The sequence below is a fragment of the Heterocephalus glaber genome, unplaced genomic scaffold (genome assembly GCF_053883595.1).
Source record: "Heterocephalus glaber isolate CG9 unplaced genomic scaffold, H.glaber_assembly_v1.0 deba00001662, whole genome shotgun sequence".
Lineage (NCBI taxonomy): Eukaryota > Metazoa > Chordata > Mammalia > Rodentia > Bathyergidae > Heterocephalus > Heterocephalus glaber.
In genome coordinates this window covers 1,887,518-1,906,195 of record NW_028258403.1, presented here as the reverse complement: position 1 = coordinate 1,906,195, position 18,678 = coordinate 1,887,518, and the positions used below count along the sequence as shown (strand labels likewise).

The 18,678-nt window shown below is 42.3% G+C and overlaps 1 protein-coding gene and 1 pseudogene across 2 annotated transcripts in view; one reads left to right on the top strand and one right to left on the bottom strand.

The window, feature by feature from the left end:
• Positions 1 to 18,678, top strand: part of LOC106007800 (uncharacterized) — a 41,642-nt gene that overhangs the window by 4,207 nt on the left and 18,757 nt on the right. The window contains exons 3-5 of one of the 2 annotated variants that reach the window (XR_015445784.1): positions 861 to 956; positions 10,414 to 10,517; positions 13,985 to 14,786. Coding sequence is in view for 1 of the 2 variants with exons in the window: in XM_087197138.1 (XP_087053264.1) it covers positions 861 to 956; positions 10,414 to 10,517; positions 13,985 to 14,005 (221 nt within the window). In the remaining variant the exon portion in view is untranslated. Of the gene's footprint in view, positions 1 to 860; positions 957 to 10,413; positions 10,518 to 13,984; positions 17,062 to 18,678 lie in introns of those variants that run through there. The other variant, XM_087197138.1, reaches the window with a different exon arrangement.
• On the bottom strand, positions 11,827 to 12,285 carry LOC101724051 (ribonuclease 7-like; annotated as a pseudogene).

The window sequence follows — 18,678 nt, the reverse complement described above, 5'->3', positions numbered from 1 at the left end:
CGTTGCCCACTCTTCTTCTTTCCTCTCCTCTTCTCGGGCCTCGACCCTCCAGGCTACCACCATGGGCTCCCCTGTGCTGCCTGGGGAAGGCGGGGGTACGAAGCAGAGGGGTGAAAGCTTGGGATGGGGTGGGTATCATGGCTGAGGAGACCAGGGCCTTGCACATCGGCGAACTTTTTCAGAGTTCTCGCCTCGCTGGCTCTTTCTCCACTGCATCCTCTATCCCCCTTCCCTAGGCCAGCAGGACACCAGCTCCAGGTCAGACCTCACATTTTGGTGCTGGATGCCAGACTGTTCCTTCTTATCGTTGGCGATAATGTCCCAGAGTCGCTAGGGCTTGTAGCTGTGGGGACCACGCAGTAGATAAAGGGGGCTAGGCCAGGTAAGAAAGTTGTAGCGCCATCCCCTCTGCCTTACCACACCAGACCACGAGCATTCTCCACCGCGTCTGGGTAGGAAATGAACCTTCTCAGAGAGATGGTGGAGACACAGGAGCAGCAAGGGGCGGCGGGGGTGGGGGTGGGGACTGCTTTGTCCTGCCGCTGTATCTGTCCTGCCCCTGTATCCTATCCGAAGGATGCCTAGCCTCACGGTGAGCTCCACCAAAGGGTGGGCCTTGAGAAGACATGGGAAAGCCAACCAAATAGACTCGAGAGGGGCTTGAAGGCATGTGCCACTGCAGTTGGGGGATGACGCTTTAGAAAATCTTCTGCTTGGATGCAATTTCTAAGACGATGGAAGCCTGGAGCCTCTGGCCAGTTGTTAGAGTAAGAGGAAAGGAGAGGAGGTCGTCTCCAAGATGACAGGCTCTATTCTCACCTCCCCAGGACTCTAAACTACACCTTTCCCCCACCTGCTAGGTCTGGAAAGGAAGAGAAACATGTGCGTCCTTTTTGGAGATGAGAAGAGTCCTCTGCTCCAAAACGCCGGAAAAGAATCTGGGACAGCAAACCCTGGTGAGCATGCAGTAGTAGAGTACCAGTACAGTAGAGCTGTAGAGACACTCTTTACAACCACCAGTTAGGCGATCCTCAGTCACCCAGACTTCCAGTTTCCTTGTAATTAGCAAAGAGAGTGAGATTTTGCTACCCCCTGGTGTTCATTCGGTAAATACTGCCCAGTAGCAGCACTTAAGGCAACTTTCCCAGGAATGTTTTATGAACCTTGTTCATCCCTTGTTTCAAGTCCACCTCACCCTCTTGTAGTGTTCAGAGAGTGTGAACTTTCCCTTACTGGGTCTTAGATTCCTTATACTTAAGCAAATTCTTTAAGGGGGACACTTGGTAGAGTTCAAGGTTCCCACAACTAGGTAACGGAATATAAATTGAACTGGCTATAGGCCATGAACTCTAGAAAAAAAAGCCTCCCTTCCATGGGGGAAAAAAGGGGGAGCCACTGAGAGTTTTTGAACTGGTGGAGTGAGAGAGTTTGGATACAGGGCCTGGAATGCAGTTACCCCTTCTTCCAGGAATTTTTTTTTTTTTTTTTTTTTTGGTACCTGGGGATCGAACTCAGGTCCTTGCTCTTTGAGGCAAGCGCTGGAACCACTGAGCTAAATCCCTGGCCCAGGAATTTTTAAACTTATGCTAAATTACAAAGGTTTATTTTAAGTAAATGACATATGTGCTTTCAGTGGTTAAATACCACTTTCTGTAGAGAATGTAGCTCTTATCTAAAAGTGTGTGCGCATGCACACGTACACAATAAAGTTTGTATTGTGTGTGGTTTTGGAAGGAGATATGAAAGAGTAACGTTATAATGGAGAAATTGGAGGCTGTGAAGAGAGCAGGCCTAGAGACCCTCTCCTGCATCCAGGAACACCTCTTATCATATATCACTAATTGAAGATTCTGTGGTGTTTATCAGCTCCCAGTTTATGGATGAAATTCTGGCTTACTGAAGTTACATAACTTGCTCTAAGCTACACAGTACATGGAGAACCTGGGACTTGAATCCAGGCAGTCTGAATCCAGAGCCTTCACACTCAACTCCTGAGTTACCAGGGCTTCATCTAGGCTGCCAAAGTCCATAAAGGGGCTCTGAACAAATATCACCTTTTAAAAACACCTAAACAGGGCCAGGGATTTAGCTCAGTGGTTCTGCTGCCTGCCTCGAAAGCGCAAGGACCGAGTTCAATCCCCGGTACCAAAAAAAAAAAAGAAAAGAAAAAAGGGAAACACCTAAACAGGGGTCGGGGATTTAGCTCAGTGGTTTCGCTGCCTGCTGCGCAAGCGCAAGGACCCAAGTTCGATCCCCGGTACCAAAAAACAACAACTCCCCCCGCAAAAAACGCAACCTAAACATCACGTTTAAAAGTATTAAATTTGTTTTTGTAACAGCCAGTGCTAAAAGAATTTGTAGAAGTGATCAGTATGTCCCTGTAGGTCAGAGAAGAAAACCCATTCCCTGCCCCCACTCCAGACTTGTTCTAGAGTAATTGGTAAAATAATGTCTAAGAAGAGGGGCAGGGATGTAGCTCAGTGGTGCTGTGCCTCCCTGGCAAGCACAAGGTTCTGAGTTCGATCCCTGGTACTGGGATAAAAAGTTTCCATTACAGTTTGTATGGAGAAATAGTGTTATCCTTACATGGGCAAGGCAGAAGAAATATCTGTAACGGTTATTGCCTGGTTGGCAGTCTTTAGAAGCTGTAGCAGTTACTCTAGGGTGAAGCGTTTGGCTGCTCATTCTCTGTCTACCTGAAGGCAAGCAGCAACTAGGGCTCTGCTTCTGTTCTGAGCCTCAATTTAGGGAATAACTAATAAAGGACCGAAGGGGAATTTCAGGTACAGTTTTTCTTTTTGGTACCTGGGAATGAACTCAGGACCTTGCCCTTGCAAGGTAGGTAGGTAAGATAAACAAGCAGAATACATAAACATATGTTAATTCTATGTTTTGAATTAATTTCCCATTAATTTTGGTTTTTATTCCTTTAAAAAGTTTACAACTTGTGTTCTCTAAGTGTCACCAAAGCGCATACCTGCAACATCTTGTCTTGCCAGTGCATTAGTTTCCACTGTGTTCTACCAGCTCCACTCTGATCTCCTGATAAGCTATTTTCTGCATAGACTCAGAGTGAAATTTTAAAAATCTGACTCAGGGGGCTGGGAGTGTAGCTCAGAGATAGAGCACTTGCCTAGTGTGCATAAGGCCCTGGGTGTGATCCCCAGCACTGCAAAAGAAAAGGTAAATAGAAAAAAAATTTTTAAGGTAGGTGTGGTGGTGCATGCCTGTGAGCCCAGCATTCAGGAAGCCTGAGGCAAGAGGGCCACAAGTTCAGGTGCCACCTGGGCAATCTAGTGAGACCCTGTCTCCAAATAAAAACTCAAAAGGGCTGGGGGTGTCGTACAGTGGTAGAGCACCCCTGGGTTTGAGCTACAGTACTGCAAATAAATAAATTTACAGTGTTTTTAAAAATCCAAGAGTAGATCTCACCAGTTTCTTCTTTTTTTTTTTGGTACCAGGGATGGAACTCAGGACCTTGTGCTTATGAGGCAGGCGACAGCACCAGTGAGCTAAATCCCCCGCCCTCGTAGGCCTCTTCTAAGGGCTGCTCATCTGCATCACAGACTCCTTTTCTGCCTCCACCTTCATCGCTTACCACTCCTCTGATGTGGTAGGCAGCTAGTGATCCTCTGGCTGTAGTGACTTTTCAGTTTGTTTTTTTCTTCAGTACTGAGGATTGAACCTGGGGCCTTCACACTGAGCTACATCCCCAGGCCTTTTTATTTTGAGACAGGGTCTTGCTAAGTCTGCTAAATTGTCAGGCTGGGTTTGAACTTGAAATTCCCCTGCCTCAGCTTCCCAGAGTGCTAGGATCACAGGTGTGCGCCACCACATCCAGCTGATTTTTCAGTTCTTTTAACATGTCTTGTTTATTCCTAATTTGGCAGCTTTTTGCTTTCTTTTGTTTCTGCCTGGAGCCTTTTTTCCACAGTTCATCCTGAACTAAAGTGTAGTTATCTTAAATGTTCTCCTTGACCATGCAATCAAAATCGGTCTCTCACTTATTCTGTGGCTTTTTTTGTTTGTTTGTTTGTTTGTTTTTTGTACCGGGGATTGAACTCAGGACCTTGTGGTTGCCGGCACCACTGAGCTACATCCCTGGCCCAATTCTGTTCTGTTTCTTCACAATATTTATCTCTATCTGACCATGTATTTATTTGCTTATTGACTGTTTTATGATAGACCCACTCCATGCCACATGTAACCTAAAAATGAACTTGTGTGTGTGTGTGTGTGTGTGTTGGTGATCAAACAACCCAGGGCCTTGTGCTTGCTAGGCAAGCACTGTACCACTTGAGCTAAATCCCCAAATAAAACTAAACTTTGTGAAGTCAGAACTTTGAACTACTTTGTCAGTGGTCTCTCCTAGTCAGTGTCTGACAAGGCCCGCGAAGATATCAAACCAGGTGAAGACTATGTGGAGAGCAAAAAGCCCCATCGGACAGCAATGGGGGTGGGAACAAAAAAGGGGTGGAAACAGGAGCAGGTGTGGGAGTCCGAGGGTTGGAGTAGGCACATTGTTTTCCTGTCTTCCTGGGCTCAGCCCTCGCATTCCTCTTTGCCGCTGGAGGATGTTTGCAAATGGAAGCTACACAGGACAGAATTGAAAACAAATGGAGCCATCCTCTGAGTCAGCTGTGTGTGTGTTGTGCTGGAGCACACGTAGCTTGATGAGGAACTTCTGGAAAGACTCCAGATGCATTTATGGAACTGCTTGATTTCAAAACTCAGAAACTTTTATGTAGTTGTAACCCATTTGAAAATGCAGTTTTATGTTCTGTTTTCTTTATGTAGTGTTGCCCACACATTTTTATGCATCGGGATAATTTTTGCATACGTTATTATCTTCAGTGAAAATGTTAAATCATTGTACACCATTTGTTTAATTGCTTTTGATTTTGGGGAATTTGTATTGTATTATGCTTTTCTGTTCCACAAAGCAAAGGTATGGATAGATTTGTAAAAATGTCCTCCTCACTTTGAGTTACTTTCATTTGGTATATTTTACAAAATGGAATTACTGAGTCAAATAGTAAGAGCCACTTTATAGCTCTTGTTATTGCCAGATGAGGCAATATTTGGAGGGCATGGGTCATGAAAGTCTTGAAATATTTAAAAGGTTGTTTGTGAAGAGGAGCTGGACTTGTTCTGAGGTGTAGTGGAGCATCGGTGAATTGTTGCAATTATAAGGATAAGTAGGTTAGATTCTATGAAAGGGAGTTTTTAATATTTAGAGCTGCCTGAAAATGGGACCATCTGCTTCTATAAGTAGTAGATCTCCTCTTGCTGAAACTTTTAAGCACAGTGAAGTTTTTTTTTTTTGGTACTGGGGGTCGAACTCAGGACCTTGCGCTTGCGAGGCAGGTGGCGTCACCACTGAGCTAAATCCCCGGCCCAGCACAGTGAGTTTTTAAAGAAGTTATTTTATAAGCTTTCCAGACCTCTGTATTTTCCTACCCCCATCCTTTTGCTTCAAAACTAAATTCTAAATGACATTTATTAAGATGTAGCACAGGGCTGGGGATTTAGCTCAGTGGTTCCACTGCCTGCCACATTGCCACTTGTATTAGCAGCATCCCAGATCCCTCACTGGGAGACCTCAGAGTCAGAGTCTTGACAGGCAAAATTTGGGAATTACACCAGCGTGAATTACCCTCTCCCATCCCCAGTCTTCAGAACTGCCAGGCAAGTTGGTCAAAGTTTTTCTTCAGTCTCTTGACATTTTTACTGTGCTCATTGTCTACCTGCAAGTCTTATCCCACATTTACCTGCTTGTAGACTTTATAAAACTTTTTTTTTTCAATATTAAGGATCAAAAAAAAATATTAAGGATCAAACTCAGGGCCTCTGCACTGAGCCACATTGCCAGGACCCCTAAAGAGACCCCCCCCCCCTGCTTTTTAGTCCTTTTTTATTTTGTATTTTGAGACCGGTCTCACTAAATTGCCCCGGGTGGGTTCAAACTTCCAATCTACCTACCTCAGCCTTCCAAGTTCTGGGATTACGGGCATGTGCCACTGCACCCAGTTTACAAAACTTTATGGAAAGTTGTGTTACACCACCAAATCCCAAGCCAATCCTAGTGCCTAAGTGATTGATTCTAAGTATTTGTTACATTATCTTGTATTCTTTCTGACAAAGATATTTGCATTTTAAATGAAGAATTTGGTTCTTCATTTCTGATCTGTAATTGGTGCAATACAACTCCTAATCTGAGTGAGATAACTTTACCTACTCATCATAAACACATGTGTACACACACGCACACACATTTCCAGGCAAGTCCTCTAATTTTTGAAGGAATTATTGCTTAACAATCTGGGGTTGTTCATTTGTTTGCTTATGGCCACTTTATTTAGTAAAATATTGTCTCAAAACACCAAGTTTGGGCAAGGAGGAAAAATCCCTATTGAGGATGGAGATTCAATTATGGTCTCTGAATTTTAATTTTTCTTGGGGTATATTTTGATGCATTCCTCTGCTGTTAGCACATTGGCCTCAGGGAAGCCTGTTTCCCTTTCTAAGTTCCCCAGAGTACAATGAAAGAGTCTCCCTAATTCCACAGCAAAATGGGCCAGCAGGCTGCACGGGGAGCTAGAGGTCAGGGCTCAATTCTGGTTGCACCACTGCCATCTGCCTGCCCTTGAGTCTAAGCCTTCGCTCCTGAATCGTCAGTAGCCTCCCTCCCTTCTGAAATGCCTAGTAAAACCAGCACACATGAGAACACAAAACAGACAGTCACAAAGCCAGCTGTGAAAGTGCAGGTGAAAACATGGTTTTGCTATGTCAGTCTGAGTTTTTAAAATGGCCCTTTTGTTCCTAGCAATGAATAACCAGAGGGCTGCTTGCCTTTTTAAAATTTATGTTCCCACCAGATGTGCACACTTGTAATCCCAGCACTCTAGGAGGCTGGGGCAGGAGGATCCTAGATTTGAGCCCAGTCTTAGCAATTTAACTACTTAGTAAGACGCAGTCTCAAAATAAAAAATAAGCATTTTATGCAAAGGCCCTAGGTAAAATCTCCCACACTGAAAACAATAAAATAAAATTTATGTTCTCTGTTAAAGCTACAAATCAGAAGACTAATTTTTCCTTCAGCTTTTATGTTTATAAAAAATTTACACATAAAAAAAAATTTACACAAAAAGTCTAATAGTCATTTTAGAGAAGTGTATTGATGACTATTTGGTCCCATTTAGAAATGTAGTTAAACATTAGCATCTTAATGATGTGGCTGTAATTTGTATGTCTCTCTGCTGGGTGGCTCTGACCCACTAGTGGTACATGCATGTCTGCCCGAGGTGTTCCATCAATGAGATAATCATGCATGTATCATCAGTGGTTCAAGTCAGCAGGAACATGTTAAAAAATTATAAATTTAATGTATTCCGAGTCTCTTAAAGTAATTCAGTTATCTGAGCTAATGAACAAAACATTCCTGAATACCTAAAACTGTTATGAATCTAACAATTTATAAATAGGGCGAATCAATTCCTCTATTTTCTTAAACATTCCACCCCAAATTTTAGATGAAGGTTCCATTTCAAATCACACACATTTTAAATTAGAATTGTAAGTCTAATTTGTTACTGTAATGAACTACATTTCTCTCTCTCTCTCTGGTGTTAGAGATTGAACCGAGGGCCTCCCTTATACTAGACAAGTACTCTAGCACGGAGCCATATTCCCAGCTCCGAAAAGCTCTCTACCATCACAAGTATCCAGAATACCAAACATCACCAGGTAGGGTGCTGCTTGACTGTAATCTCAGCACTAGGAGAGGCTGAAGCAAAAGGCTCACAAGTTCAAGCTCAACCTGGGTAATTTGGCAAGACTCTCTCAAAATAAAAAATAAAAAATGGGCTAGGAATGTAGCTCAGAGTGAAGGCCCTGAGTTCAATCCCCAGTACCAGAAAACAAGAACAAGAACAACCAGATATGTATAAATTTCTTAAAACAAACATGTAAGGTTGTTTCATTCTTTTAAATTTTTCTACCCTTAATTCTAAAATTTCTCAATATTAAAATCTATTTTTTAAAAAAATCTACTTACCCACTAGGAAACAAAGATGTCATCCCAAATGCCTGGGGTGCCCCTTCCCAAGGAATGCTCTGGAAACCGTTCTCAGTGGCCCAGAGAGTACACTCAGTAGAGATTCTGTTCCAAGACTTTTGGGCAGCTCTTCTCAGGCCCTCAAGTACCCCACTGAGCCCTGTTTTATGGGTCCTGCGTCATTACTCTCCAAATGGGCCAATTTTACAGCCAATGGCTCCTAGATTCAAATTACACTCCACCTAATTCTTCAGCCTACACAAGGAAGTTGGAAACTCCTACCCGAGTTGCTATACCACTTGTTAGGATATAATTAGTCTAGTGAAGGATTCATTGTATTCTGAATTCTTTCTATAGCTTCCCAGTTTCTGGGGCTGCAACTCTTAAAGGTATTGACTAGTTGGATTATTCCCGGTGTTGCCAGACTCTGGTTACAGACCTTATGTTAGTCCAGAGAATGCCACAGGAAGTTTAGTGCTAAACAGAGAATGAACTTCAGGTCAGGATGAAGGAAACCCTAAAGGAGTGGGAGAAAAAGCATATGCAATCCATTTGATTCATTCTTCTCTTCTGTTTTATTGTTTGATAGTGTTTCCTGTGTGTTATTTATCCTTGCCTCCTAAACAAGATAGCAAACTGTAGTTGCACTAACTGAGATGTGTTTGCCTAACTCCTCCCAAGCCCAGTCTCCTTCAAGTCCATAACATGTTGGGCGCATATTAGGGACCCAATGCTATTTGTTAAAAATAAAATAAAGGAAAACCCAAGAACTTGTGTGCCCTCTTGAGGCAGTACCTGAGATAGGTTGCTAAGAGATAGATGTCAAAGGAAGTTGACACAGTTGTGTGTCTTGGATTAGAGCTTGAATGATTGAGTATAATGTACCCACTAACCTATCCTGGGAGGCTGTAGGAGGAGGGAAAGTATAGAAGTCAGAAGGATCATGTGCTTAGTTTTGAGTGGTTTGGGTTGAGATGCCTGCAGGACTCTGAGGTGGCCAGTAACCGTACGTAGATGGACATTTGTGCCTGGACTTTGGGAGATCTGAGCTTGAGATATGCCTTGGGAGTAGGTAAGTGGCAGTTAAAACTTTGGGCATAAATCAAATCACATTGGGAGAGTGCAGTATAAGAAGAAAAGAGAGCTAAGAATAGGACCCTGAGAAACACCATCATTGAAAATGCATATACAGGAAAGAGCCTGCTTACAACCATGGGAAGAAGCCAGAAGGTAGACAAATGTTGTTTCTCTCACACTTCCAGTATGTCTTCCCTACTCATAAACTCAGGAATAGGCAACATGGTGGTAGCGATGGGCAGAACACAGTGGAGGGGCTGCACCATGCTGGGTGGGAGACTGCAGTTGGGATAGGATGGTGTGGGTATGAGCTCAGGTTCTAGAAAGCTTGGGAGAGGGCTGGGAAATGGAATTTCTGAATTCCATGCTTTCTCTGCCACTTCATATTTCAACAAACATCCTTTCCTTATTCAGAGTCATAGACTCTTGGAAAACTTTTCTGCAAATATGGAAAGAGGTGTGATGAGGAAGCAGGAGTGAGAGAAGGAGAGGAGGTGCCTTACTATCAAATATGTGTGCATGTGTGTATGAGTGTTATACACACATATGAGCATGTGTCCTTGCGTACACATAGGAGTATGGAAGTGTACTAGGTATGTGTATATGTGTATATGTATACAACCTATGTACAGTAAGTCCTCGAATTGCCAACATTCAATTTGCAAACCTTCCCAGGTGTACTTAGTGTACACCTCATTTTGTCAGACTTAGGAATGAATCCGACTTATGAACATTCTCCTGGAATGGAACTCATTCATAAGTCAGGGACTTACTGTATATATTTCTCTCTGTAAATTTCATGATAAGTACTGAAATTAAGAGGAAGAAAACTCACATAGCAATTTGACAGAGTGATTTTATGTTAATTGAATCTAATAAATTTCGGCTGGTAATTTCTTTATCTGTGGGTTCTATTCCTTTCTTAGAATTCATTTAATTGTATTAGCAGATTGCATATGAAACTTCTCCTTCATTGCTGCTAGAAGAGCACTGATGAAGATTCTTTGTAGGCTGGGGATTTAGCTCAGTGGCACTGTGCCTGCCTCACAAACACAATGTTGTGAGTTTGATCCCTGGTACAAAAAAAAAAAAAGATTCTTTGTAGATCCTGATTCTGAAATTCCCAAGGAAGGGAAATTGACTTCAGAAGCCTGAGGCTGAGGTCCTGGGTCAGATCAATGAAGCATGAGCACAAGTACTAAACTCAAAGAAGAGGTCAGGCCTCAGGGGTCTGACTGGTGTCCTGAGGCTCAACCTGTTCTCTCCTTCTTTCCTTTTAGGTGAAATGGCACCACCTGACAGCTTTCAAGGTATTGGACAGCAGATCTGGAGACAAGTCTCCAAGACCCTAAAAGCTCAATTCTTCCTCCTGCCTGCAGAGCAGGTGAGGCTGATGTTCGTAGATAGAAGAAGGCATTTCAGGGCCTTGGAACAGGCACTGAAAACCTCTATACTTCCCTCCAAACAGTAATGTATGGTGATTGTTAATTGTGATATGTCAGCTTCACTTGAATGAGAACAGCCTAGCAGATTAGTTCTTGTTCTTTTTTTTTTTTTGGTACCGGGGATTGAACTCGGGTCCTTGGGCTTGCACAGCAGGCGGCGAAACCACTGAGCTAAATCCCTGGCCAGATTAGTAAATATTGGAATGTCTGTAGATGACTAACATGGAGGCCTGCAGACTGAGCAGGGAAGACCTAGTCCAGTTGTGGGCAGCACAACCAATAGGCTTGCAGCCCGGACAGAATAAAAAGGGAAAGAAGGAAGTATCCCTTTTTTGGGGGGAATTCTCCTATTTACCATTGCCTTTGGACACTGGTTTCCAGTTTCCTCAGCCTTCCAGCATAGACTCTTCCACCTTCCAGTGCAGACTCTTTAGCCTTCTGACACAGATGCATACGCTGGTCACTCTACAGCCTTCAACCTTCATTCTGGGCCTTCAACCTTCATTGCTTCTGGAGCTTCTAGCTCACCAGTGTGGGGACAGCCATTTTAGATTCTTCTACTCTTGATCCCATAGATGGCCATTGTGACTCTTCTGTTTTTAATCCTCAAAGCCCACCTAATAAATCCCTTTGTATAATTAGACATATTTATATTGATTCTGTTCCTCTAGAGAACCCTAACTAATATATACATATATATATATATATACATACACACACACACACACACACTCAATCAGGAATAGTAGAGCCTTTTATTTCGGCAAAATCAGACACATTCCTTTGTCCAACACAAGGAACCTAGCACAGATGCCTGCCCACATTATACAATTGCTCTTTTTTAGGTTTCCTTTGAACTGCCCTACCAAAACACTTCTAAAGCCATAACTTATTTTTCATTTGTAATTTTATATTCTTTTTCTTTAAGAAGGTTTCCAAAATTACATAAGCCACCTACCTCATAAAACCTGCATCCGCTCTTGCTAAGCTCCCAAGTGTTTGACTTTGGAAGGGCAGAGAATACCAGATATAAGAAGAAAAAGTAAGCAGCAATGAAGGGCTAGAGAAGAGTCCCTCTCCCCTCATCATTTGGAGCATCTGTAAAACCCCCTAAGAAATACAGAGTATGTGAGGTTGGGCTTGTGGGAAGAAATGGTATTTTCAAAGAGGGTAAGAACTAGTAAAGAACCAGGAAAGAAATGCTGCAGCAGTGTGGAATCTGTAGAACTTTGGGGAGGGGCCCAAGCCTTAGATAATACCATCTAAATGCACAGGAACCAATGAGTGTCATGCTTATCCTTCGATTGTGGAGGGTCACCGGCCACATGCAAGATGCATCTACACACTTTTCCTTGTATCTTCAGTCTGGGTACCTTCTAGAAGTATACTGACACATGGTCAGGGATACAGCCTTGGGTGGCAGTTTTTGTGTCCCTTCTTGCAGGCTATGTTGGGGGTCTGGCAAGTGGTGGCTGCAACGGGCATGGGTTCATGCAGGAAGGAGCTGAGGGCTTTCCAGTGCTTTGTGTACTTGATGTGGCCCATCACTGAGTTGCAGGCTTGAGGGCTGGGGTGCATGTGCTGAGTTTTAAACCACTGAGCTGAGGTCATGTTTCTGGGCTTGGCACTGACTGGGATCTCTGCCACCCACAGCCCCAGCAGCAGGAACAGTGGCAGGGAATGGAACTCTGTCTTGGCTGGTGCCATCTCCTCTAAGGATGCAGACAGTGGAACAGAGGGGAGGGGTGGGTGGGTCATCAGGAGGAGCCTTGCTGGTCCCTCATGAATTTCATACCAGAACTTCAGAGTTCCGGAAGTCCAAGATATTAAAGAGATTGAATACCACTGGAATTTTTTTTTCTTTTTTTTGTGGTACTGGGGATCAAACTCGGGACCTTGCACTTTCGAGGCAGGCACGGCACCACTGAGCTAAATCCCAGCCCTACCACTGAAATTTTATTGCTTAGTTAGAGCAGATAATTTTTTTTTTTTTGAGACAGTTTCTTTATGTAGCCCAGGCTGGCCTCAAACTTGTGATCTTCTTGCATCACCCTCCCAAGTTAGAGAAATTCCCCATTATCACATGATTAAAGACTATATCATAATATAGGATTTTAATCAAGACCTCTCAGTTTCCAAAGCTCTTATTCTTTCCACACTCCCTTTTTTTTGAGATAGTTTCATTATGTAGTTCAGGCTGGCCTTATTTTTTTTAATTAATTTTATTGGTACATTTTAGGTATATAATATAATGACATTCATCATTGGAAATTTGCACCTTTACATAATCCATCTTGGTTCTTATTTTTTCCCCATTCCTAGCCCTCCCTTCAACCCCTCCATCCCTCCTATTTACAAAGACTTTGTTTCCATTTTTTCATAGTAATTCCATTCCCTCCTTTCCTTTCCCCTACTCCTCCCACTTCCCCTTCCCCTTTGCCCCTTTTCTTCCTATTTCACATTATCTATTATACCTTTTAGTCTTTATTTACACTTTCAGTTTCTCACACTGGAGAAACTGTTCGGTATTTACACATATGTATCCTAATTATTTCACTTAAGAGTATCTTCAGGCTGGCCTTCAACTCACTGTGTAGCCCACTTTGGCCTCAAACTCATGGTGATCCTCCTGCTTCACTCCCAAGTGCTGAGATTACAGGTGTGCACCACCATGCCTGGCCGGCTCCATGTTTCTTTTCTTAGTGTGTGTTTATGTGTGTGCGGGTGTTTCTTTTTTTTAATCTCTGAGAAGTCATCATGAAGGGAAATTAGTCTCTGGAGAAAATTAAACCAAAGTTCTCCCATGATGGCTTATGTATTCTTTTTGTTTTGTTTTGTTTTTTGGCTTAAGTATTCTTGAAAGGCTTGATATTAAGGTTGTGAGTCAGGCTCCTTCCTTTCTACTCTGTATCCGTGTTTATTCCTGAAGTTAGAGAAAAATGGTCACTGTGCGTCAGGGAACCACTGTTCCATCTGGCAAAGCAACATGGTGAGCTGGGTTCTTGCCATGCCTGTTGGAGGATGTCCTGTAATGATAGAGTCGGAGCTGGGAGAGGTTGTGGAGATCACCTCAACTGACCACCTCATTGTGCAGATAATGGCGCTCAAGTTCCTGAAAGGGCAAGTGCCCTTCCCAAGGCCACGGAATGAGTGGCAGGGCCGGGGCCAGGAACTTCCTGACTTTCAATTGGTCCCGTTGGTCTAGTGCCAGCTGCAAAGGGAAGGAGAAAGAGCTTCCTGGAGAGGCAGAGCTTAGTGAGTGTTGCTCTGTGGTTTTAGGTGGTGCATGAGCATTGCCATAAATAACTCCCTAAACCCTTCTGATAACATTTAGGAGAAAGTCTCCTCTTAGAGCAAGAAGGTCAGTTCTGTTCCACTAATATTTGTTTTTCCTCCTTTTCAATAGAGACAACAGACCTCAGGCTGAGTCTTCCACTGAATAATATCTGGAAAGAGTTTTTAAATATCAGATGACATTCACTATATGTATGTATGTATTTATTTATTTATTTTTGACACTAGGGATCAAACTCAGGACCTTGTGCTTGTGAGGCAAGGGAGCAGCACCACTGAGCTCAATCCCCAGCCCCACTATATTTATTTTTAATTACAATTTATTAAGTAACCCTAGTATCCTGTGACAGATGATTATACAGTTTCATTTTCAAAAATTATTTGAATTAAATAAGTAAATGTATATTTAGTAAATTTCAACACTGAAATGAATGGATATTGTGAAAATTGTCAGAGGAAAAGCAAATAACTGTAATTTTTGGAAACTTGCTGTATTGGTTAGGGTTCTCGAGAGGAGCAGAGTCAATAGAAAATATATGCATAATTAGGTAAAGAGATTTATTATGTAAGGTTATAGGATCCAAATGCACACTGGAAAGCTGGAGGATCCAGTAGCTGTCCAGCCCAGGAAGATGGAAGCTATAGAACAGGAGGGATGAATACCACATTTTCTTTATCCATTCATCTGTTGATGGACGTATAGGCTGTGTCCAAGATTTAGCTACTATGAACTGTGCTGCTATAAACATGAGTATGCATGTATCAGTCCGAGATCAAAGGCCTGGAAGCTCACTGGAGAGTTACTGGTGTGAGTCTGCTATGTGTTGGAAGGCTGAAGAAACTGGAGACTGATGTCCACAGGTGACAGCAGTAAAAGACACACCTGCTCAAGCACAGCGGAACTCTTCATATAGGTAACTTTCTTCCTTCCTTTTTATTCAACCCAGGCTACAAGCCTGTTGGTTGTTTCTACCCACAACTCTGGAAATACTTCCCAGACACACCAGGGACTGGGCTTTACTATCTGTTAGATGTTTCTTACTCCCATCATGTTGACATATCTAACACAATCCACACCCTTTGTCAACTTGATAACCAGACATATCTCCTTAACCCACACTTAATCTCCAAATGTGACAGCAAGTTCATAATTATGCCTAACATGATACAGACATCCTGCCTACAAATGGAAATGCATTACATCCCTCCCCAGAATAGAAGGCAAAGTTTTTCTTTGTGTGATGCTTACTCTTCTTGTGACATTTCATAACTTAAATATTAAAATGTAGATTTAACAATACATACTGATACTAGATCAATCAATGTTTTGTAACAAAGACATTAACTTAATTATATATTGGTTAGGGTTCTCTAGAAGAAAGAAAGCTGGATATGCTGGTACATGCCTGTAATCCCAGCACTCTCGGTGGCTGAGGTAGGAAGATCACAAGTTGGAGCCCAGCTTGTGCAACTCAGGAACTTTTCAAGACCCTGTCTCAAAATAAAAACTAAAAAGGGGAGCTGAGCATGGTGGTGCATGCTTATAATCCCAGCACTTAGGAGGCTGAGGCAGAAGGATTGCTGCAAGTTCAAGGCCAGCCTGGGCTACACAGTGAGTTCAAGGCCAGCTTGGACTACATGGTGAGACCCTGTCTCAAACAAATAAACACCCAACCCCAAAACCTAAAAAGGAGTAGGGATGTAGCTCAGTGTGAAGGTCCTGGGTTCAATTCTCAGTAACACACACACATGCGGATTTGCACACACACACACACACACACACACATACACGTGAAAAGAAATAAATATTCATAACAACAACAATCCTAGTTTCTCTAACTGATCATGTGGTCCCAGCTGAGATTATAACTACCTTCTTCTGCTACCCATTCTGTATTCCCTTGGCCTTTAGTAAACACCTCAGATGGTCTTGGTTCTTTAGCTGGTGGGATAACCCACACATTCATTCCTGAAGATTCTGGGCCATTGTCATCCTGCCTGGATTGGGTTATTGTAGTTTCCAACTGACCCTAATGACAAGGCATGTGAAGATTGAACCTATGCACCAAACTAAAATCAAAATAGATCAGAGATCTAAATATTAAAACAGAAACATGTAATCCTGTAGAAGACAAAATAGGTAAAATTCTTGAAGATACAGGTGTGGGCAAAGACTTCCTGAACAGAACCCTGATTGCACAAGAAATAATTACCAAGAATCAACAAATCAGATCACATCAAATTAAAAAGCTTCTGCACAGCAAAGGAAACCACCAATAGGGTGAAGAGAAAATCTACAGAATGGGGAAAAAAGTTGCCAGCTAGTCTTCAAAGAACTAATATCTAGAATAAAGAACTCAAAAACATTAAACCCCTCAAGATCTGGGTGTTATGGTGCATGCCTGTCACCCCAGCACTTGGAAGGTGAGGTGGGAGGATGCTGCAAGTTCGAGGCCAGCCTGGGCTACATAGTGAGTTCAAGGCCAGCTTGCACTACAAAGCAAGACCCTGTCTCAAAAAATAATAATAATTAAACCTCAATTTTTTTTTTTTTTGAGGCAGGGTCTCCCTTTGTAGTTCAGGCTGGCCCTGAACTCACTATGTAGCCCAGGCTGGCCTCGATCTTGCAGCAATCCTCTTGCCTCAGCCTGCCGAGTGCTAGGATTATAGGTATGCGCCGCCATGCCTGGCTACAAACCCCTCAAATTTAAAGACCCTATCAAAAAATGGGCAACTAAAATGAAATGACACTTCTCAGATTAAGAAGTATAAATAGCTAATATATATATGAAAAAATGTTCAATATTGCTGGGAATTCAAGAAATGTCAATTAAAACAACACTGAGATTCCATCTCATTCCAAAAAAGAATGGATACCATCAAGAAATCAACCAATAACAGATGCTAACAAGGCAGGGGGAGAAAGGAACTCTTCTTCATTGTTGGTGGGAGTGTAAACTGATATAACTACTATGGAAATCAGTAAGGAGATTCCTCAAAAACTAAAAATGGAAACTCCATTTGACCCAACTATTCCCCTTCTAGATATCTTCCTAAAAGAGTTATATTACAGTGATACGTGCATATCCATGTTTATAGCAGCACAATTTATAACAGGCAAATCTTGGAAATGGCCTATATGTCTATTAACAGATGAATGGCTAAAAAATGTAGTATTTATATGCAACAGAGTATTACTCTCCCATAAAAAGGGATAAACTTTGGTCATTTATAGGAAAATGGATGCACCTTCAGACCATAATGTTAAGTGAAGTAAATCAGACACACAAACTTAAATATCACATGGTTTCTTTTATATGAGAAACCCAATATATAAATAAAGTGCAAAATTAGAATAGATAGGCAATAGGAAAAAAAAAAGAGAAAAGGTTATTGTAATTCAGCATGGCTGATGTATCTAAAAGTGTACCTTGATTTAGTATAGTTGATTTATGTGTTTTATATATTTTCTGCCTGGTTAGCCTGGCTGTTAATCTGTGTTTGTGATACTTTACTTAATAAAGACTTATAAAATAAATAAATCTGATGCTGGCAAAAAAGGGGAGCATGTTAATACTAGGAGACACCCTTCACCTGCACTTCATACATATTCTTGCTTACCTCCATCGTGGTGTAGTAGTCCAACTTCCCTTTGGTAGTCTGAATCAGTCACCCCTACCAACACTGTAACTTCCCTTTTTTAAATTTATTTTTTATTTATTTTTGGATTTTTGAGACAAGATCTTACTATGTAATTCAGGCTGACCTTGATCTCACTATGTAGCACAAACTGGCCTCAAACTTGCAGTGATCCTCCTGCCTCAGCCTCCCAGGTGCTAGGATTACAGGTGTGTGCCACCTCACCTGACTTTGTAACTTCCTTTTTATTATTTTTTGTTATTTTGAGGCAGGGTCTTGCTGTGTAGTTCAGGCTGGCCTTAAACTCATTATGTAGCCCCGGCTGGCTTTGAATTCAAGACAGTTTTCCTGCCTCAGCTTCCCAAATTCTGGGATTAAAGTCATGTGCCACCATGCCTGGGAGTAATGTCCTTTTCTTCCTGTTGACTCAGAGGCATGAGGAGCCAAAAATAACCACAAGGGAGTCTTACCTTCAAGTTCAGTGACATCATTGTTGTATATCCTGGTAGAACCATTCCCCACTCTGGAACAAAGACTTCTAAGCCAGCAGATCATAAGGTCACAGGAACAAGAAGCAGACATTTTGTTAGTGGATCCCTAGAGGTAATGGTGAGTGGTACCATTCCCATTTCTACCCCCTTTAGTCCTTAAACTGTGAATCCTGGCTGTGGGATAATCAGTACCATATAATGGATGCTGATTCAGAGCATATACAGTACAGCCTTCTGAAGAACCTCGTCCCAGCTGGTACTGTAATTGCATCTTTGAAAGGGCAGTCAATGGTGCTTTCAACCCAGCTGCTTCTGAATGGTGAGGAACATGGTATGACCAGTGAATTCCATGAGCATGAGCCCTTTGCCTTACTTCTTTGTCCTTGAAGTATGTTCCTTAGAAGAAATGCTGTGTGGAATACTGTGAGGGTGGATGAGGCATTCTGCAAATCTATGAAGAGTAGTTTTGCAAAAGCACTGTGTGTAGGGAAGGTAAATCCCTACCATTAACAAGTGTCAATTCCAATAAGGAAAAAGTGCTGCCCTTTCCATGATGGAAGGGGTCCAATATAATCAATCTACTACCAGGTTGCAAGATGATCACCTTGGGAAAATGTGCCACACTGGGGACACTCTTGTTCTCCACTGCTGGCAAATTGGGCATTCAGGAGTCTCT